General features: G+C 42.5%; 1 protein-coding gene across 1 annotated transcript in view; it reads right to left on the bottom strand.

The window, feature by feature from the left end:
• The window catches only part of VSTM2L (V-set and transmembrane domain containing 2 like), a 90,776-nt gene that overhangs the window by 6,919 nt on the left and 60,700 nt on the right, over window positions 1–23,157 (bottom strand). Inside the window, exon 3 of the mRNA XM_003756997.3 lies at window positions 14,342–14,392. Coding sequence (XP_003757045.3) covers window positions 14,342–14,392 — 51 coding nt within the window. The remainder of the gene's footprint in view (window positions 1–14,341; window positions 14,393–23,157) is intronic.

Here is a 23,157-nt window from a genome sequence, read left to right as displayed (position 1 = left end):
CAACCTGGATCCAAATATAGTCTCTTTTTACTGGCCATTGGCATTCAATAGTTAATGTATCTACTTCACAGGGCTTCTGTGAGGCTAAAATGTGGTGATATCTTTTAAATATATATTTTGAAGACTTTAAAGAGCTATGTAAATGCACATTATCATAATCATCACTGCTACACTAAAGACACGTCTCCAAATCTCTCTCCACTGAGATTGGCCTGTTTCACGTCAGATAATCTGATCATCCAAGTCCTGTTACTCCTTATGCTTATGGAGAAAGCTGAGGAGGAAACTTCCAGGTACCATTTTACTATTTAATATTTCTAGGTAACATGTATTTTAACTTGAGCTTTCTAGAGATACACTCCAGTAAACATGTATTATCTTTGTGGTGTGACAATCCAGTGAAATATGGAAAGAATATTAGAACATTCTTGTCCTGGTTCTGCCACTAATTCTGTGACCTTGAAATTCACTTCTCTCTATATCTAAATTTTCTCTTCTGTAAAGTGAGGAGGTTGGATTCAATGGTCTCCAAGGTCTTTTTCATCTCTAACATTCTGTATTATTGATGATAATACTCAACTATCATCAATAATAATAACAAAATAATGATTTCCAATTTACAAAATATTTTACACATGTTAGGACATGCATCATGGATTGTTTCTTTTTTCCTTTTCTTCTTTCTTTCTTTTTGAGATGAGGTCTCTCTATCCTTCTTGTATTAGAAGCACAGTGGCCATTTATGAACTCAATCTCATTACTGATAGAGCAAGAGCTTTGATCTGTTCTTCCAAACTGGACTCTTTATACCTCCTAAGACAGCCCCATTCCCAGGCTTACCATATTGGTGTCAGACTTGGTGCAAACACCCAAACTGATGACATGTCACAATTCCCAAATTCAAATGATCCACCAGACAGCCTCCCCAGCAGCAGAAATTATAGTAATACCTTACCAGGACTAGAATAGTCTACAGATTTAGTTAGCCTCTTCCAAAATTCTGCAGTCTTCTTGTAACCAAAATCACACAACTGTATTTGCATACAATTCAGTTAAGTTCAGCAAACATGTAGCTTGTGCTAGCATGTGCTACATGATGCTCTAGACATGGGGTTTTAAAAAAAAACATCCATCCTTGCTTCCAAGAAGCAAACATCCTACCAGGAGTAATCAACTTGTACTTAACTAAAAATAATATCAGACAAACTGAGGAGAGCATAAACAAGTCAAGGAGGCTTTGTGGAAGAAGTGGAACCTGACCTGAGTCCTGAAAGACAAGGATTCTGAGAGGTAGAAATAGTGTTGAATTGGAGTATAACTAGCCAGCAGAACAAAACAAAGTTAACCCACCAGTTTACGCCGAGATTGCATCTCATGACCTTGCCCTCAAAAATTCCTGGTCTTGAGCTACTTGGCCATGGTACCAATGCAGGACAATGGGCCAGTTTCTTTGGTCTTAAAGAAAAGTGGCCTGACAGCTCCTCATTCTTCTTCTTCATTAATTCTGAACATAGGCCATTGCTCTTGGACCATGTGTCTGAGTCTCTATGAATGGTTGAGCTTCATGTGTTTTGGCACAACCTACAAGAATGCACCAGCCAGACTCTGTTTACATGAATTTAAGAACTGATTTTATAGTGCAAATAGATGGTCTGCATTCCCTAGGGGTAGGAACTCCCCAGCCACAAGGGGATTATAGACCAAATAAGGTCCTATTCTTATGGCAGCCAAAGAGTTAATCTGGCTAGAGTATGAGGGGGCTAATAAGGTAAGTGGATAGGTGAAGACAAGAACTGGCTGGCACACAGGGGTAGCTTCATGGAACACAACTTTGGGATCTCCTTGACTTTGAAAAGGATTGGTTCAGGAAGAGTTGGAATCCTAGAACAGCTGCCAAGGCCTTGTCCCTTGAAGAAAGGAGACACACCTTTGTCCTTGAGCTGCCTTTGGGCCTTGGCACCGGGTAAAACAGCTAGGTGGTTGTGCTAAGGAGAGGTCTAAAAGTTGGAATAACAATGAGAGATAGCTAGCTGGCTTGGGGTTTAAAGCAAACATTCTTAACCTAGGTCTGTGAACTTGTTTTGTTTTTTTGTTTTGATAATTGTATTTTAATATAATTAGTTTCTTTTGCAATCCTACATATTTTTTTTTAGCATTTATAAACATTATTATAAGATTTCAGCATGTTGTCAAACTGGTTTAAGACACACACACACACACACACACACACACACACACACAAGTGAGAAATCCCACTGTAAAGGAACTTGTATCTGAAAAGCATTGTGATGGAGATGAAAGATCACACTAGATTCAGGATCCACAGACTTGAATTTGAATCCTGCCTCTACTAATTACCATTTCTAGGACTTTGGTCACCATTTAATCTAAGACTTTCTTGTCAATGTAAGTAAAATGAAACAGACTGATAAATCTTTAGTGTACCTTCTAGCACTAGAGCCTATGAGAAAGCTATTAAATCCTAATACTTCTATTTTTTATCCACTCACACAACAGTCCATGTCACATGGACTAAATAAATGAATAACAGCAAAATAGTTACTTGTCTTCAAACCATTTCTAGCTGAATCTCATCAAAACCGACGAGGACAAAATAGCAGTGATGGTGGTGATGATTACCCCTTAATGACCCACAGTCTCTCTGGGGCTGATGTTTAATCCACCAATATGACTTTACAGATGGTTTTTGTGTGGCCAAAAGCATGACCGAGTGGCCACTGTTCTGAGTTCTGAGCCTCTTCACAGTTAGCATGCCTTGTCCTTAGCTGACATACACAGACCAGGACCTGAAAGCTGGCAACCTACTACCACTGCCTTAGAAAAATGCATGGTTATGGATCCATGCTATCATGAGGCATTAGTCTGGGGTACTAGTAAAAGAATAATACTAGCACATATTTCTATGAAGTTTTAGTTGGTAAGTTTGTTAAGTCACTGTCCTTACAAGCACCTTGTGAGATGAAAAGTATGTTATTATCTTTGTTTTACAGATGAGAAATAATCATTTCCCTTCAGAAGTGATGTGCCATCCCACCAGGAAATAGGGTGGATGAGAAGACGCCTGAGTGACCCTTCCATCTGAGGATTCTGTGTTCCTCTTAGTTGGGAGCAGAGGGTGATGGGTTTCCTCTGGGGCACCAGGACCTGGAATCGGCTGGAGGCCCTGACGATCAGATGAGTTAGATTGGCTTCCTGACCCCTCCATTCCCTCCAAATGAGGGGCTGGAGCAGTCTTGCCAAGCTCTTGGGCCTAGTCTCTCACCCGAAGTCCCCGACCTTAGAGGAATCCAAGGAAATGCTTTTTCAGATGCACAGCAGGGAGTGAATTACCTCAACATCTGTTTCCCTCACGGATATTAATTATCCTTCATTTGTCAACCCTACGAGCCACTAATGGAGTAATAATGCTTTGAGCTCAGAGAGGACCTGCTCCTCAGGAGTGCCATGTGCTCTGCATACTGTCCTCCTCCTCCTCCTGATCTCAGTTGTATTGGGAGAAAAGAATACACATTTACACTCCCATTTCTTAGAGGGGGAAACAAAAGTCTAGTCAAATTCCTTCTAACTTCCCCCAAAACCTTGAAATGTCAGGATTGTTAACAATCATTCTGTCACCTTAATTCAATTCCCCCCAGAAACCCTTGCAAAATATATCCCACCCCCAAATTCACTATCTCCCTAATTCCCCAACCCTTTCTCCTGCCAGCCAGACAGCCTCCCTATGCCTCAGGAATTCAAATCACCTCACCATCATCTGGTGGTGCCGTAGAAAATGGAGGGACAAGAATCCCAGCACTGCCACTAATTTGCTGGGAAACCTTAGGCTAAGTGTCTGTCTCTCTCTGGGTCTTGGTATTCCTCCCAGGCAAAATGGTGAGATAATGCAAAATGGTCTCTTGGTCCCTTTCTGGCCACTTCCCCCCCAAACAGCAGCAGCATGTTATATTTCATGAGTATGATGGGTAACAGCAGCATCTGCCTCCCAGGGCTATGGAAAGAGATATGTGAAAAGCTTTGCAAACATGAAAGTGCCGTGGAACATCAGCTCTGAAATCCTGGGCACTTTTGAGGCTGGGGGTGGGAGAACGCGCTCCATGGTGTTTTGATTACCTGCGCCAACCCTTTTGTCCCCTGCTTAGGGAAGGCAAGGAAGGGCTGACAGGAGCAAATAAGCATCTCCCCCTGGGTCAAAGGTTCCCAGGAGATATTGGCTAGTGACCCCTTCCTGTGACCACCAGATTTCTCCATTTCTTGTTTCAATAGGTTAAAGGTAAAAGGATAAGGAAGTGTTAACAGGCTTTATTAAGTACCTGCCACCGTGCACGCTAAAAAAGGCTTCTTAGTTGATTAATTGAAAGGGATGATGGTAACATATATGGAGAGAGTGTCCTTCTCCCTTATTCACCCTTCACCTTCCTGCTAAGAGATCAGACTTGACCTGTCACCTTCAAAGGCTCAATTACTTCCCGTATTACACTCGCCCCAATGGCCAAACCATCATTCTTCCTACTTCTGTGTCACTTTATATTTGTCAAAGCACTTTCCCATCCATTCTGTCACATGATCATGATCATGATGACAGACAGATTTTTATTGTTGCTGTGGGATTTTCTCAACAAAGCTACTGCATTTCCTTCTTTAGCTCATTTTACAGATGGGGAAACTAAGGCTGGAAGGGTTATGTGACTTGTCCAGGGTCACACATCTGGTAAGTGTCTGAAGCTGGATCTGACACAGGAAGAGGAGTCTTTCTGCCTCCGGGCCTGGTGCTCTGTGCACTTCACCCCCCAGTCTCCCTCTAACAGACAGACAGACCCCATCACTGCAGTATCTGCGGGTTCTTGTATTATCTTCTGAGTCAGGTGCTATTAAAAAGCTAGTGAGGGTGTGAAATAAGATCTGACCTCCGGCTTTCCCGAACTCCCAGCTAACCCTCTGTTCCCTGTGCCACAGCAGCGCAGGGAAGCACCATTGTCTCAGATCGGAAAAACAAGGTTAGGAAAGGCTAAAAAAGTCATACATGGAGTAAGTAGTGGGGGCAGGGCTGGAACTCAGCCCTTGTTCCATGCATCCCCATCACCTCTTTGGGTAGCTCTAGGGGAACATCCCACTCTTGTGCTCTGACCCAAATCCCCCTCTTCTCGCCCCCTCTCCTCCACATCTCTGGCTTCTTGAAGGGCCATTTCCCTCCTAGTCTTTGCAAAAAAAAGGCTTCCAAGGAACAGTGCTCCTTCCTTATTCTACTCAGCAGGGTCTACGCCTCTGATGAGGTAATTAGGATTCATTGCCATGGGGCTGGCAGGTTCTCTGTATTTGTTCAACAGGAGAGACAGCCCCCTACATAAATGTGTGCACTGTGAACATGGTACTTATCCTCCAGGGGGATGGAGGGAGGGGTGCGGTGTACAAGTAACAGAAGTGAGAGCAAGTAGATGTGCTGAGGTTAATAATAATGGCTCCTATTTCCAGAACCCTTTAAGGTTGATAGATCATTTTCCTCACAACAGCCCTGTGCAACACTGAAGACATGCATAAGGAGGTTTGTGACTCACCCACAATCACAGCTAGTCAATGACAGTTAGGAAAGGATTTGAATCCAGTTCTCATTTTCTTTGCAAAATATTACAGGTTATTTTATCAGAAAATTATCTAAATTCATTTCTCCCGTTTTACAAATGGGCAAACCAAGGGGGCCCAGAGAGGCCAAAAATCAGTTAGTGAATAAGCTCAGGACCAAACCTTTGTTTAGACTTCTTGCCTATGCAGAGTAAACAGCACATCCCCACATGGAGCTATCTGGATTTTTAGTTTTCTATTAATTCTTTTTAAAGCTTCAGAAATTTAAAAGCACATCTTGCTTAAGACCCTGCTGACAAACCTTCTGATTCCAAAATGCTTCCAAAAATCGAGCCCTTTCAGCAGGAATCTAACTGGTGGCAAATGGAGAAGAGAATGTTAACAAACAGAGGTTCGCCCGTAAATCATAATGACTTTCTCGCACAAATGCATTGACATGGTTTAGCTGTGCAATTAAGCACCTAATTATGCTGAAAGACACAAAAGCCCAATTATGGCATGACCAAACCTGGGGCTTCTTTCTTCTAAGGCAGACTTTGTCACACATTCCCCTTCCTCTAGTTTTTGGGAAAACTGGGACAGTGTTGCTAAACCTTATCAGGAAAACTGGCTGTCTCAAGCAGGAGATCCACTGTCTTATCCTTTGACTAAACTAAGGTCTCATCCTAAAAGTAGGAGGGACCCCTTGAAGTTTCCTGGTCCAATCCTTTGTTTTAGGATGTGTTCATACTGATGTTGACCCACCATTAGGTCCTGTGCTCTTTTCACTGAGAACTCTCCATAAGAAGGGGTCAGGTTCAGTGCAAGGGAACATATCTTACAATCTGTCACAGGGTCAGTGGATAGTCCCTAGATAGGTCAGTCAATATCTTGGCTAGTTCCTTGATATTCAATCAGTAAACCACAATTATTGATCCCTAAGGTTTTTTTCTGTAATCCTAATAGTCGGTGGTAGGCACTGGGGACATAGAGTTACACACACAGAGGCCCTATTCTCAATAAGCCTACAATCTAATGGGCCAGGAAGAAAACAGCACGAATAAGTAATACAATCAAGAATGAGAAAAACAGAAATACCATGAGAACTAAAAGGAGAGAAAATCACTTTGGGAGACGTGAGTGGGAAAGGGGGGAGATTCAAAGGTCAGAAAGGAATTCATGGCACTCACTCCTGAATTTAGACCTGAAGGAAGGGAGAAGAGACGGAATAGAACTAATGTAAGCTGAGACCTGAACACAGGCTTCGGACTCCTAGTCACAGGAGCCACGATTCCTATCCAAAGATGGGGACTCTATTCTTGTGGTCTCCTTCATTTTGTCACCCCTCTTTCCAGAACTTTACTCCTTAGACCTGGGACTAAGTCTCATCATTGAAACTGCTTTTTCTTTACACAGTAGATGCTCAGTAAGTATTTGTTAGTTTTGTTTTTTTTTTACCATGCTTTTTAATTATGTGATTGAGAGCCTGTCTTCCCAATGGTCTACTTGGACCACATCACTCTCTTATTCAAAAAATCCTTTAGTGACTCTCCATTGCCTAGAGTCCAAAGTCCAAACTCCTTAGCCTATTATTGAAAACCTCTAAGAATTTCCTCCAACTTGCTACAGATTGACCCAGGACTTCTTGTTTCCTGTGTGTGTGTCCTATTTTCCCATCTCCATGTTCCCTCTGCCCAGAGCAAACTTCTTGCTTCCAATTCATGCTCAGGACAAATCTCTAACCTTGGAAAGTTCCTCATCTGTCATATGTTTAGGTTGGACTAAGTAATTTCTGTGCTGGCTCTAAGTTTATATTCCCATGAGGAACCATTTGGGTGCTTCCTCCACCAACATGGATGCCAGTCCTCCTGCTCCTGTGGCAGATGGTTTGAAGCGTTTCTGGGGTGAAGAAAATCCTGCTCCTAGGGTCCATCCTCTCGGCATTTAGCTAGGCTGGTACTCAGGTGACCGACAATCCATCCTCAGAACTAGTCAATCAGTCAGCAAGTGCTCACTGAGCGCCTGCTCTGTGTCAAGCATGTACCAGGTTCTGGGGAAACAGGTCCAAAAAGGAACCAAGGTCAGAGTCTTTCCAGATTGAGGGCACCTGCCAGAAGTGTCCCTGCGCCATCATAACCTTAGAGAGACCAGGGTTACCTTCTGACCAAGGGAGGCAGCAGATTTACGTCAGCTTCCTCAGCTCCTGCAAACTGAAAGTTAAGAGTCCCTGTCCAGCTCCCTCAAGGAAGGGAGAGGGATCCGGGGAGATAACACCAAGGGAAGGCTTTAAGAACTAGAAAGTCTTATCAGGGTACGGTGGATAGGGTGCCAGTGCTGGAGTCAGGAAGATCTGAATTCAAATCCAACCTTAAGCACTAGCTGTGTGACTGGGCAAGGCACTCAACTCTGCTTGCCTCAGTTTCCTCATCTGTACAATGAGCTGGAGAAGGAAATGGCAAACCACGCCAGTATCTCTGCCAAGAAAACCCTAAATGTCAAGAAAACCACAGAATTAGACATTTAAAAATAACCAAAAATCCAAGGCATAGGGAAGAGAAAGACAATATAATGGAAAGAATACTGGCCTTGGAGTGAGGGGACCTAAGATTAAGTCCCAGCTGCCATTTCTTAGTTGCATGATGTTACATAAATCATTTTTCTCTCCTTAGCTTAAGCTGCTCCTTTGTAAAATGGACTAGATTTTTTCTAAGATTATTTCCAGTGTTAATGTTCTATGAGTCTATGATTTATAATTTTGTTTTGGACATTGCAAGGACAATATTCCCAAGTATGGATCCTCCCTCTGGCATCTTTGTACCATGGTAGATAAAAAGACATGAGTTTATATGTATGTGTGTAAATAATACATATATACTATATATGTAAATACACACATATATTATACATATAAATAAATATATGCATATACTATATATACATATATACTATGTATATGAATATATAACCATATACTATATATGTGTGTAAATACATATATCTATATATACTTATATAAAATATAGTCATACACATATACTATACATGTAAATATATACATATATACTATATATGTGTAAATACATATACCTATATATACTTATACTATATGTGTACATATATATACAATATTATATATATGCATATGCTATAAAATGTAAATACATATAAATAGGTATTTATACTATGTATATGTGTATACATATATACATATAATATATATATATAAGCATACACATATACTATATAGATATGTAAATACATATACCCACATGTAGTTATATAGTATATAGTACATGCAGATATACTGTACATGTAAATATACACATATATAAATATATACCTATACATATACTTATACTGTATGTGTGAATATATACACATATATCATATATGTAAATGCATAAACATATGCTATAGATATAAATAGATACCTATATATTATACATACTAAATATGTAAATATATATCTATACTATATGTGTGTAACTATATATACCTATACTATATGTGTAAATATATACACCTATACTATATGTATGTAAAAATATACTATACAAATATAAATGCATGTATAAACTCTATAAATATACCTTTATATTTATTAAATATAAATATATTTTGTATTTCATTCTATTTAATATACTATAATTATATATTTTATAATATAACTAAATACAAATATATGTTACATGTATAAGTATACATCATATACCGGTTCCTGTGTATTATGCATGCATGTGTATGGACATATAATGAGCACTCTGTTTGCAGGCAGAAGACCTAAGTTTGAGTTCAAGCTCCATCCTTTGCTGATTGACTTTGGGAAGTCCCTCTCTCTCAGGGCCTCAGTCCCAGTTATACAATGACGGGACTGGATTCCTTGATCTCTGAGGTCCCTCTGGCTTTGGGACACCCTCATCCTTGTGTTCCTCGCCCTGCAGCTGCTCTCTCCAGTGAGACACTGCCCCCCCGCCATGATGGCCCGGATGTAGGGCCGGGCTCAGGGAGGTTGGCCAGGATGCAGATAATCAGGCTGTGCAAGCAGGGCCTCAGAGCCACAGTCCCCTTTGTGCGTTTTCTTTGACAAATGCAGCTGCCTTTTAATTATTGATGGCAACACCAGGGAGTGGGCAGGAGATGTATTGCCGAGGCTAGTTTATGGAAGTCAGGTAGTCTCAGAGAGGTGGGCTGCTCCAACCCCTGCTGAGACTGGGACATGGGGCAGGGGTTGGAAGACTTGTCTGCCTTTTTTTCCCATCCCAGAACTGCAATCAAAAGGCTGATCTGCTGTTTTTATTAGCCATTCCACCATGTACGAGCTTCTTAGAACCGCTTTAAGTCAATGAACACTGATCGAAGCCCCTCTCTCTGCAGGCAGAGGACCAGAGAGGTGAGAACTGGAATTATTTTTAAGTACCAATCATTAGTCAAAATCCTTCTTTTTACACATGGGGAAACTGAGGCTATAGAAGAAAAATTATGTGCCCAAGATCCTGCAAACTCGGGACCCTGCCCAACCTTAACCCTGGAGACATCTGACTCTGAAGGCAGATCCCGGTCTCGGATCTCCACTGACTAGCTTCCAGGGGCCGCTGCTCTCCGAGGCTGGGGCACCATGCCCGAGGAAAGAGCAATAGTGTCCCAAGGATTCCAAATGGTAAAAACCCTGAACCCACTGTTTTCAGTGTCAGGTGTGTAGAGATTGAATGCTCTGTGTCCCAGAACAGCTGCTTTTGTGCTTTGGCGAGTGAGCATTTGTGTGTACATCTCTGGGTTTACAGACAGACACGTGGGGGTGCAGGCCGCTGTGCTGGAAGAGACACATGTATAGATAGGTGCCTGTGCCCATGTACAAATACGTGTATCCACATGTCTCCATATGCCCGGGGCTACAGAGAGCTACATTTCTGCTGGGGCAGACCCGGGCATGGGGCTGGGCTCCTCCCCTGTGAGTCCTTCCTGCCCCTCTCTGTTCTGCAGCTCCTGCTGCCCCTCCCTGGTTCAACTGCTCTCCTGATCTGGGCAGACTGAGCCCAATGCCCCAACCACACTGTGCCTCCAGGCTCAGGTCTGTGCCCACATGTTCATGCATATGTGTGGGTCAGTCCAAAAACAGGGCAAGCTCTTTACTAGTTCTATCTTGTAGAAAATAAAATTTCAATGTAAGCTTCTCAAGGAGAAGGCCTGTTTCTGTTTGCCTTCGAATTTCTGCTGCCCAGCACTGAGCCTGGCACATAGTAGGTACACAATAAAACCTTTTTGGACTGAATTGAACTGATTTTAGCTAGTATTATTTTTTCAGTGAATACCTAGATTTTTCCTTCCAAAGATTTCACTTTCAAAGTGATTTTATTTTAGGGGCACAGCTCGCATTGGGGGCAACCTACACTACAGATGAGGAGAGTGAGACCCAGAGGGGTTAAGCGATTTTTCCAATGTCACACAGTCAGTGAATCTGAACCTAGGCCTTCCATCTCCAAATCTAGCACTTTTCTCTCCTCTCACAAAAACTGTCTTCATTTATGCACGAGCTGCAGGCACAGGCTGGAGGCAAAGAAGGGGCCAAGCAGACAGTGGGGACCCGGTCTCCTGAGGTAAAATTCGGAAAATGTGTTCCTGTAGGAATAGTCTTACTTACACACTGGAGGCAGGTGAAAGAACAAAGGCTGCACTCCTGAGTCTGACCAGGAAACCTAATCTCATTGGTCACGACCCCATTTTTATGAGAAAGTTTGTTCTCGGTGTTCTGAGGTCCAAACAACCCATTTACACACAAATTTCTAAGGGGAAAATAATAATAGCTAGCATACATACAACACTTAATATATACTATCTCACAACAAGCCTGGAAAGTAGGTGCTATTATTTCCCTCCTTTACAGATGAGAAAACTGAGACCAACAAATGTTATTATTCATTGCGCCACCCCGATACCTCTGTATCTCCCAGAACCCATCATTAACTTGGGGCCAGCCTGTGTGTACCTTTATTTAAAGAGACAAGTACATAGGCTGAATCCATCATTTTTTTTTTTTTTTATTTAGTGACCTATAATTTAGTCTTAGATAACGGTCCAGAGCACTGATTGATTAAGGGACTGTGCTAATGTTCCTATATCCAGTATGTGTTAGAGGCAAGACTCAAATCCAGATCTTCCTTCAGTTATCTATAAGGTATATTGTGTATATCAAATCAATGAATATAGATTATCAGAGAGAGAAGGAACCTTACAGATCTAGTCAAACCCCTCATTGGTAGAGGTGGGAGAAATATTTCCCAGCAAGGAGATAAAGACAAGATTTGATCCAGAATTTATTGAAACATTATTATTAGCTTCTCTTTGACAACTAGAGATGCAGTGAATACAGCATCAAACCTAGAGTTCCAATATAGTTTAAGATACCTACTAACTATGTGACTCTGACCAAGTCACTTAACCCTATTTGCCTCAGTTTCCTCATCTGTAAAATGGGCTGAAGAAGGAAATGGCCAGCCATTCCAGTATCTTTGCCAGGAAAACAAAAACTTCAATTAAAAAAATACTAAAGAAAAAAATTTTTAATTAAAAAAAAAGAAAAGAAAATCCCAAATGGGGTCATGAAGAATCAGACATGATAAGAAAATGCCAGTTACCTGAGGGCAGTGACTATTTCCCTTTCATCTTTGAATTCCCTTCTTAACACAGTGCTGGGCACATCATGCTTAATAAATGTTTGTTTCTTGATTGACAAAGGGATCCCCACCCCAGAGCTTTTTCCATCAAACCCTGCCTCCTCTCTAATATTGTGTTCATATTGGGGACTTTCCCAGGCACCCCAATCCTGCAGTAAGATGCAAAAAAAGCTTAACACAGATGCCAATCTCTCAGTGGGAGCCTGGGATGAAGGGGGACAAATGGGGGGGGGGAGTAATAGCAGCAGGCAGGAGCAATCAGGACTAAGCACATTTATTATATTAACTAATTAGCGTCTTCACATTCCCCTCACGTGGGACTAAACAGCCTTGGAATTCTAATCCGCTAAGTCAATTAGATTAGTCTTTCCTTGGCCCAGACTCCCTTTTTCTTAAACCCCAAACAGAATCAAAAGAGAGGGAGCCTCAGTTTGTACAAAAAGAATACAGCCACCTGCTTGGGCTTAAGCGATCTGAGCGCAGGCAGCAAATGGGTCATTCAGGAACTAAAAGGCTCTCCTTGGGGAGAGGGAAGGAAAGGCACTCGCTGAGCTGAAAACATTTCTGCTTTCCAAATGTTACTTCAGAGAAGGTCAAATGACACTCTGGATGGTTCCAGCATTTTGAAGGCAATAAAGGCCAAAAACCAACAGAAGAGAGGCTTTGGATTTCTGTATGGCAAATCCTTCAGGGGGATGAGAACCCAACCCCTCCTCTCTGTGCAATGCTGGGAAAGACTCTTGGAGTCTGAGTTTCCTCCTCTGTAAAATGGGGGTGGACAGTTGTGAGTGGGAAGCCTTAAATAGTTACAGAAATGGGTCGTTATCATTTGTGATGATGATGCTCACTGTCATCATTGGGACCATGGATCATGACACTCTTCCATAGCCATCCAACTTTTTAGATGCCTGTGCCCTATTCCAAAGGATCCCTTCTTCTACACTAGCCATGAGGTTCTACAAGGAAGAGCCCATGGTCCAAACTTGTCTGCATTTCCCAGAGTTCCAAGCACAATAGGCACATAGAAAATAACAAATATTGTTGCATGAATGCCATTGTATTCATGGAATCGACCCTACAGTGTGAGTCTAATGAGGACCCAGCCTTCAGATCTGATATTAGCTCGCTGTGTAACCTCCAACACAAACACATTCCCTTCTCTGAGCCGCAGCCCTATCATAAGTCAAATGAAGACATTCAATTATATTGCAGCTTCTCATATTGCCTTCTGACTCTGACAATCTGTGTTGCCTTCCTAAGTCCTGGCAATAAAGATTTTGGGATTCCTCCTAGCTCTGAGATTCATGTTCTGAGGGTCCTCCTGGACCCGACATTCTATATTCTATGATTCCATTCCAGCTCTGACATTCCGTGTTCTAAGGGATCTCCTAGGCTTGACCTTCTATGTTTCAAGGTCTCTTTCCAACTCTGACATTCTATATCCCAAGATCCTTCCCAACCCTAGCATTCTGTGTTTAATTATCCATTACAATGCTAATATTCCATGTTCTAAGGGCTCTCCCGAGCTGGGTACAGTAGATTTGCTGATCATTCCTAACTCTGACATTCTCGGATCCCTTGCAGCAGTTCTGATATTCCATGTTCCAAGGTTCCTTTCCAGCTCTGACAGCCCTTTCTAGCTCTGACAACCTAAGATTCTGTGATGTTGACTCCTTGTTCCTTCCTGGCAAGAAAAAAAGGCTACCCATCACCAACCAGATTACCTGGTCAGCCCAAGAAGCTCTGTGCGCAATTGTCATAGAAAAAAAAATAGCAGTGATTCTGTTCCATTAGATTCCTCATTCCCCCAAATAAAAAATGCTGCTGGGAAGCCCATGAAAAACATCGGGCCGCACACAACCTTAGCCCTTACGCGGAGAATGGATTTTCTCCCCCAGTTCCTCCTCCTTCTCCTTCCCCCTCTCATTTGTTGTTGTCATTCAACGGGCTTGAAAAATCTCCAGCCTTTAAAAATCACAATGGTCCAATTTTTTCTTAGCCGTTCCTCCTCCCCCAAGCTCCCTGCTGAGCCGAGGAAAGCAAAGTTTACAGCTGTGTCCAAGGCAAGAGCGCAAAGCAGGATCAGAACTCACGCTTATTTTCGTGGCCTCCTTTCCAGCTTCCTCCTGCTGAGATGCCTTCAGCTGAGGAAAGAGAGAGAGAAAACATTAGTTTGGCTCGAAGGTGGGAGGGGAGGGAGAGGAAGGGGGGAGGTAGCAACACCTGTCACATTAGCTCACATATTTCAATTTGCACTGTGAGCTTCAGAGAAAATATTCATTCATTCATTCATTCAATCATCCATTCACTCAGCAAACATTTATTAGGAGCTTCCTGTCAGCCTCTAAAGGGCTGGGGTGGGGGTTCAGAGAGAAAGTTGTAAGGTGTGGGGGCTTCCTCAGTCTAGAAATGGGGTGGGGGGACAAAATATTCTAGAACACTGGAATGCATAATAAATAGTGCATGATTAGTTTTTACAGAGATGCAGGGGAAAGGGCCAAATGAGATTCAGGGGGAATCAGGGGACCACTAAGGTGGGGAGGGAGAGGTGTTTCATAGAGAATCCTGAGTTAGAATTCAAAGGACAGATAGGAAGGAATTCAAACAAAAGATAGAGACAAAGAGAGGGGCCGTTTCAGGCACAGGAAACAAAGGAATGAAATGGAGGATGAGAGGCCATGGGAGGAACGCAGAAGGGGATAGGAGAAAATGATGCTGGAAAAATATGAATACTTAGCTGAAGAGACATCACTATAGGTTGGGACTAGTGGTCAGATTTTCCAAGTGGGGGAACCAACATAAGACAACTCCTGTGTATTTTATTTTATGCACTTAAATAATACATTATGTCCATAAGCTTCACCAGACCTCCAAAGGGGTCTACACAAAAAAAAGTATGTCCTGAATGGCCTGGACTTCTTCACCCCAGCCCCTTTGCCAGTATCTGATTCATCTGGTTGAGGGTGGATGGCAAGGTAAGCATGACAGTGTGTGCGTGTGTGTGTGTGTGTGTGTGTGTGTGTGTAACCTTGGGTAAGTAATTTTACTTGGATGGAATTTAGCTTTTTTATCTATAAAATATGGGGAGGGATGGAGAAGAGACGGGAAAGGTAAATGATCTCTAAAGTCCCTTCCAATTTTGAAAAAATAATATAATCTTGTGTATATATATATATATATATATATATATATATATATATATACAAATGAATATATTATGTCAGTGTATATCCATACAAATATCTGTGTGTATATTTGCATTCCTATGTGCATAAATCAGACGCAGGACAGCATATTAGAAAGAGCACTGGACAGGGTTTGAATGCCAGCTCTGACACCCATACAGTGTAATTTGGGGCCTAATTCTCTGGGTCTCAATTCCTCCTTTGTCAAATGAAGAAGTCCAACTAGAATAAGGGTTTATAATCTCTAGTCCATGAACATTTTTAAAAAGATTATTTAAAGAATAATTTGATAACTGTATGCAACATAATTGGTTTTCTTTTTACTCCTATGTATTTTATATTATGTATTTAAATACCTCATTATATAACAGGGTCCATAGGTTTCACCAGACCACCAGAGGGGTCTAGGACACAAAAAAAGTGTGGAATTCCCAGACTAAATGGTATTTGCGATCCTTTCCATCTCTCAGTCCTATGTCCTAAGTCAATCAATCATTCCCTTAACTCTCTAGATCTCTGATTCCTCAGCTACAAAATAGGGGAAATCATCTTTTCAATCCCAACCTACCTTGAAGGGCAGTGGCAAAGAAAGCAGCTTAAAAACGCTAAGTGCTGCAGGAACGGGAACGGCTGCCTTTGTTGTGTGTGAGCGTACCTGTGCACCCTTCTGTGAGCATATGGATTTATCTTTCACTGCAATCCCTTGCCGGGGGGTGCTTTGCTCTGGCGTGGAAGTGACCCGGGGTTCTTGGAAGCTCTGCCAGCAGCCGGTAGCTTCCACCCAGCCGGAAAGCTCTGGGTCTGGGGCTGATGGCATTATGTGTGAGATCACAGAGCCAGTCCATCGGAGTGTGGAGAGGCTCCCACCGGAGGGCTGGTCCCCAAGGATGAATATTTTGGGCCACAGTAATTTATGAGACTGTCAACATTAAGGCATCGGTGGGTACCCTGCCAGTGGAGGATGACAGAATCATAGATCCAAAAATAAAAGGGACCTGAGAGTCTATCCAGTCCAACCCCCTCATTTTACAAATGAGGAAACTGAGGTCAAGGGAATTCAAATGGCTTGCCCAAAGAAACACGGGTGATCCCCATCAGAGCAGGGGCTTGAAGCCACGTCCTCTCCAGAGCCAGTGTCCTATCATACCCCACTGCTCCCCATACTGCCCCCACACCAGATGGGATCATGGCTCTTTGGAGCAAAAATCCCCATTTGTGTGTGCCATAGCAGCTGAGTATAACTGAGCCTCCATACGGAGGACCACAGACTCCTAGACTCAGCATGCCAGGACCGTAAGACCTCCTTGGCTCACCTGACCCATGGAACCCGGGGCTCAGGAACTTGCCCAGGTTCACAGCTGATGTGTCAGAACAGGGATTCGGACCGAGGCTTCCGAGTGCAAGGTTAGCATCTCTTCCCCCATGCCATACGTCCTGCCCAGTCTAGATGTAACTACAGTGCTTTTGAATATAAATATATGTTCATGTCGTGTGTGTGTGTGTGTGTGTGTCCCTTTCTGTGCACTGACTTGTGTAAGAAGTGTCTTTACCTGACTGCCAAGGTGGGGGTCTCATGCCGAGCTGGCAGGTGGTGGGATTAGGGAGGGACGCAGGACAGGACGCTTGCCCTGGCTCTCCGTCAGCCACAGGGGCGGCTTAGCTCCGCAAGTTCCAACACAAAGCACAGAAAGCAGTGTGAATTCAGGGTTAGGAAGAGGCACCCCCTCCATGAAGCTTCCCCTGATTCCCCAGCTGGAGGCGATTTCTCCCACCTCTGATTACACGGCCTTTTATGTTCCTCTTACGAATTTATACTCTAATTTGTATTCCATTATCTGCTTAATGGCACACATTTCTGTAGCACAACCATCCTGGGAGGTAAGTAATGCAAGTATCATTACCTGGATTTTACAGACAGGAAAGAGGCTCAGAGAGAGGGAGAGAAGCCTAGGAGCAAAAATTCTGGATTGGAGGTCACAAGATCTGGGTTCGAATTTTGACTCAGCTACTTACTACCAGTAGGAAGAGAGGCAACTCACTTGTGTGCCTCAGTTTCCTCATCGGTCTAAAATGAGGGGGCTGGGCTTGGATGATTTCCAAGATCCTCTCTAGCATTAATTCTGTGCTGTATTATCTTAAAACACTTGCCCACAGTCTTCTCTCTTCCACCATGAGACTAAAACCTCCTAAAAGGCAAGGACCATATCTTAGTTATTTTTGTAACTCCTCTGAGGTCTGTTGGACTAGGAACCCTCTTAGACAAATCGCCTGAGCCTCTTTTTCTCTGCCTATAAAACTGGAGTGAGACAGGGTGGGAAGAGTAGGGAAGCAAGGGAGCATCTGCACTGCCTGGCTTACGCAGCTACTGCAAGGATCAAGAAATCATTGGTGGGAAAGCACTTTGGGAAGCTGAAAATGCTGTACAAACATAAGGGATTACTGTTACTAATGATCATTAGTAACACAAGATTATGGGATTTGGAGCTGGAATGGGCTCTGGAAGCCCTCCCACCTTCCGGGAGAAGGAAAATGACTTCTTTAAGGTCATAGAGACAGTGAGTAGCAGAGCTGGGATTTGAGTTTGGACCGTCTCTCTCCACAAAACCGTGCTACTCAGAAACGTCGAGATCCAGGGCCAAGTTGGGGAACCCCCTCCAATTTTGTCTCTCCACAGTTTCATGGCGGAGGCTGCCATTGACACCATTTCTCCCACTAATACCAGTCCCAGCCTGTGCATTACCATCCCCCCATGGGTGGTCAGCTCACATAACAAAAATGAATCTGCATGAGATACCAAAGTTTCCTGCTTCCTGTGGCCAAGGCCTTATTGCTATGTGAGCAGAGAGAGAAAAGAAAAGAGAAATCTTAGTTCTGTATCCAACCCGGGGGGAGGGAGGCTGAGAGCAAAGAGGAACAGGGTCAAGGGAAAGGGGGAAGGAAAAAGATGGAGGAAGGGATAACAGGGAAGATAAGCCCTAGATTACTTAGAGGAACATATGGATAGGGCAACAAATCCTGTTGCTGATGTTATCAGAATTCCCCATGAGAAGTTGTCAGTGTTGGAGGGTAAGGAGAGGAAAGAAAGAAATATAGTTGAAAATGTTCCCAAATCAATGTCCAGTAGGGTAGAGGTGGGCAGAAAGAATGGAAAAATTGCAGACACAAGGCAACAATGGACTCTTATTTCCTACATTTAGAGCTAGAAGGGACCCAACTGATCATTTATGAGAGTGAAGAATGTCACAGAGGTTTTGAACTCTGGTCTCTTATTCCAAATGCAGTCCTCTTTCCACTGCTCCGTGCAGGGAACCCCTGGGTCTGAATGTCAAGACCAACATACCAAGCTAGCTCTTTATCCCTCACAAATGGCCTCAATTAATAGAGTTGCTTGGTTGGTTCTGGAAGAGTTCAAATCAATTTAATAAACAACATTTAGTAAGAGCCTACTATGTGTCAGGCACTGTGCTAAGATATATATATATATAAATTAGCAAAAGACTGTCCTTGGCTGTCAAGGACTTACAGTCTACTAGGGAGACAACATGAAGAAAGCATAGAATAAATGCAAACAATTAAAAGAGGGAAAATGGAAAGAATTGAGGTGGGAGGAAATTGCTCTACTCTTGCATATAAGGAGAGCAATCACGTAATACAAAAAAAAAATTATAAAAAGTCTCTCTCCTATTTAAATCTCAGCTTTTATTCTTAGTAATTTTGTGACCATAGGTAAATCAGCTAACATCTCATAAGTTTCCTCGTCTAGAAATGTAGGATATAACATTGGTGCTTCCTACTTCATAGGGCCAGGAAAACTTCCTGTAAACTTGAAAGTAAAAAATGCAGGCTATTATATTTCACCCTTCCTAAAAAAGGAAGGTCCTTGAGTCCTTTTACCCTAGTCTAGGATACTGTTCCTACACTTATAATAAGAATAACTAAGGTTTATATTTATGTTTGCAAAGTTCTTTACACATGTTGACTCATTTGATCCATACCCTAATTGTGCTATTTTTGTCCCCATTTTACAGATAAGGAAACTGAGGCATAAAGAGGTTAAGGGGTTTGTCCAAGGCCACATGGCTAGTTAAGTGTCTGAGGCAGGATATGAATTCAGGTCTTCCTGACTCAAAGTTTTACACTCTATGCACTGAGTCAACTAGATACCATTGCCAGCCTCACTTCTCTCAGCTACCTCTCGTCCTGAGGCTGAATTAAAGGCCTAGCACATAGAGACCAGAGCTGAAAAAATCACTCTCTAGGCAAAGTTGGGCCAGCTGCTTTCCTTCCATCCCTCATTCCCTGACCCTCAAGGCCAGTGGCTTTCAGCATAAGCACGAGTAACCAAGATTTCCTGCCTTGCGCCCAAGCCCCAATTTGGGGTCGTGATGTGGGGAGTCCCAAAGGTGGGAGAAGGGGCTGAATTCTCCAAACATATCTGCAGTCCCCAGAATACAATGCCCCCAGATACAAAGACATGGCTCCCAAATGTCTATCAGCTCTTATCTATGGATCCACATTTCAGACCTGACAAAATACGGATCGATCCTAAGTCACATTTTATACCCAATAAAACGCTTTCCTCACTGCATTATCCAGGACATGCATGATCTCAGGACTTATGAAATGAGGGAAATGGACTTCGTCCATTATGATCCATGAACTAAAGTCGATCCACTGCCTGTTTTTCTATGGCCCAAGAACTAAGTGTCTGTTCCACCGACAATTCAAGTACTACTCTCATAGCCCCAAGTTATTATCAGAACCTAGAGAAGGACCCAAGTGTATGGATAGATTTTTTTATCATGGATTTTTACTGGCAAGAAGAATGAGAAGGCATAAAGGGTAAACCCCTGAAGAGGAGATCAATAATTCTCCCTTCTGGCATTCCAGATTCCCTTCCTTACTCTCTACCCTATAGGTTACCACAGGACGGGTAACTGGAGACAGCTAGATGAAGAAGTAGCTAGAACTCTGGGCCTGGATTAGGAAGATGAGTTCAAATCCATCCTCAGGCACTGAATGTGTGATCTTGGGCAATTTATTTAATTTCTGTTTGCCTCCATTTCCCCAATTGTAAAATGAGTATAATAAATACATCTACCTCCCAAGCTTTAAGTAAAATAAAATTTGTAAAGCACTTATCACAGTACCTGGCACAGTAGGCTCTTAATAAATACCTGTTTCCTTCCTACAGGTAGCTAAGTGCTATGGTGAATAGAACACAAGATTTGAAGTCAGAAAGACCAAATATTTTATTTTTTTTGGGGGGGGGAGTTTATTTGGTTGTTTGTTTCTTACAGACTGACCCAGACTGGAAGAATAGAGAGTACTCACAGGCCCCTGCCACTGATCAACCTGCCCTGTTTCCAATCTAAGTTGTGTTTTTTTTTCTTGTCCACCTTAGGCTACCTAGTAAGTAGTACCTGTCCCATTCCACATGTGGGAGGATGAGGATGGTAAGCTCACCATATCAGAGCTAAACATAGTACAGACACCTGATTGGCTTAGCTCGTTGTAGTTTAAAACTTCTGAGCTCAAAAGAGCACCAGCCTCAACCTCTAGGATGGCAGGAATTCCAGGTATGGGCCATCACACCAGCTAGAAGACCTGAGGTTTGAATCCTTCTTCTGTACTTACTACAGAGGTGAGTCGCTTCTCTCTTGCTCTATTTCCTCATATATAAAATGGGGATAATAATAGCACCTACCTCAGAAGGTTTCTGTGGGGATCAAATGAGATAATAAATGTAAAGTGCTTTACAAACCTTAAAAGGCTATATAAATGTTAGCTGCTATTATTATTCAGCCAATCTGAGTGGATCTTTGCTCCCTGAATATGCCCTGTATTCTTTTCAATTTCATACCTTTCATTATGCTGTTTCCTCTTCACTTTTGAATTCTAACCCATTGTTTAAAGTCCAGTTTAAATGCCATTTCTGCCAAGAAGCTGTTAAGGAATGTTAAGGGGTCCTCTGAATTTGTCTTTCTGAGTTGCCATATTTTCCAGAAACACTGAACACAAAGCATGCAGGAGGCCTGAATGTGTAAAGGATGAAGCCCCCAATTTCACCCCAGCTGACATGTGTTGTTTGCATCCCAAGCTGGGCTCCCTGTGAGTCCTTGGGAGTTAAGATAGGTGCCAGTCAGTCTACACTAGGCTGAGAAATTGCTTGTGCAGCTGGGATCCTTGTAGATAAGCAGACCATCATATCTTCATTGTCTAACAGGTCCCAATGAAAAAGGATGCTGCTTTGGCCAGCTCCTCCCCTTCTGGAGAGGTTTTTGTCCTTTTCCCACCTTTACTGTACTTTCTCCCTCCCTTGCCATGGCCCTTTAAGTAGAGATTTGTGTTTTCTCCTCCTGCCTTTGTTGTACTGTCATACATATGCAATACTTCCTGCATGGATTGTGAACTCTTTCAGTTTGAAAGGCATGTTCATTTCTCTTAAAATAAACTTAGTTTTCACCTAAATTATGTCATGATTTCTTGTTGACAAAGCTTCCCTCATCTCTATCTCCCTTGACCTTCATATAGCCCTTTGTTCTGTTAGTCCCATCCTTATCCACAAATTACTGTGAATTAGTTATTTATGTGTTTTCCCTGAGACTGAGAAGAAAATCGGCCCCCCCCAAGCTGGTCAGTCAATGCACATACTGTCAGTATAACTGGACAAGTGGTTCAACTTCCAGTGCTTTTGGTAATTCTATCAGTTGAAGAGAATAGGTAAGGAGTGTTTATTTGGGGGTTCACTATACCATAAAACCATAGAATGCTGTCCCTGCCCAACAAAGTACACACAGTAGAAACTTAGCATTTATTGAGTGAATTTATCAGTTTTTCATAACTGTTTTGTTCCAGGCAATCAGTCTCTGTCCTCTGAATGCCCTAGGCTGCTCTGTTCATATTCTTCTCTTGGCCTTACATTTAGCCTTCCCTCACTTCTTCACCCATTTACCTCCAACCCATCTGTGAAGGTCCAGTTCATCCCACCTCCTCCAAGAAGCCTTTCTGGATAACACAAACCACATCAAACTCTCTGCTTCCTGAGTACCAGAATACTTTAAGGCATTTTGATACAGTTAATACTGGATTCTCTACTTTCCTGTAATTGTTTCATATCTTGCCACTCCCAAAAGACATTAAGCTCTTTGAGAGAAGGAGCTGTCTTCTTTTTCTGTTATTTTCTCCAAAGTTGCTCAATACCTACTGAATTTACTTCTGAACCACTAGGCTGGTGATGATTCCCTCCCCCCAAGTTCCTGATTCTAAAATAGAAGATTATTGGGATCACAGAGCATAAGGACTAATCCCTAAGAAGGTGGTCAGAGAGAACCCTTCACGTGCCTCCCTTCAGCCCCTTTGGAAGTCAAACCTCCACAAAGGAGAAATGTGGATTGAACCTGGGTTCAAATCTACCTCTTACTGCAAGTTCCTTCTCCATTCTTTAGTCTCAGATTCCTTAACTGTAGAATAAGGATGTTGGACCAGAGCAGGGGTGTCCAATTATTATGTGGATAAGGATAGTAGGGAATAACAGAACAAAGGGCTATATGAAGATCAAGGGAGATAGAGATGAAGGAAGCTTTGTCAACGAGAAGCCATAACAATAAAATTTAGGTGAAAACTAAGTTTATTTCAAGAGAAATGAACATGCTTTTGGAACTGAAAGAGTTCACAATCTATACAGACGTATTGCATGTTTATGACAGTACAACAAAGGAGGA

Source organism: Sarcophilus harrisii, chromosome 2, assembly GCF_902635505.1.
Source record: "Sarcophilus harrisii chromosome 2, mSarHar1.11, whole genome shotgun sequence".
NCBI lineage: Eukaryota > Metazoa > Chordata > Mammalia > Dasyuromorphia > Dasyuridae > Sarcophilus > Sarcophilus harrisii.
Note: the sequence above shows the minus strand (reverse complement) of the source record. Positions and strands in the feature narration are given on the sequence as shown.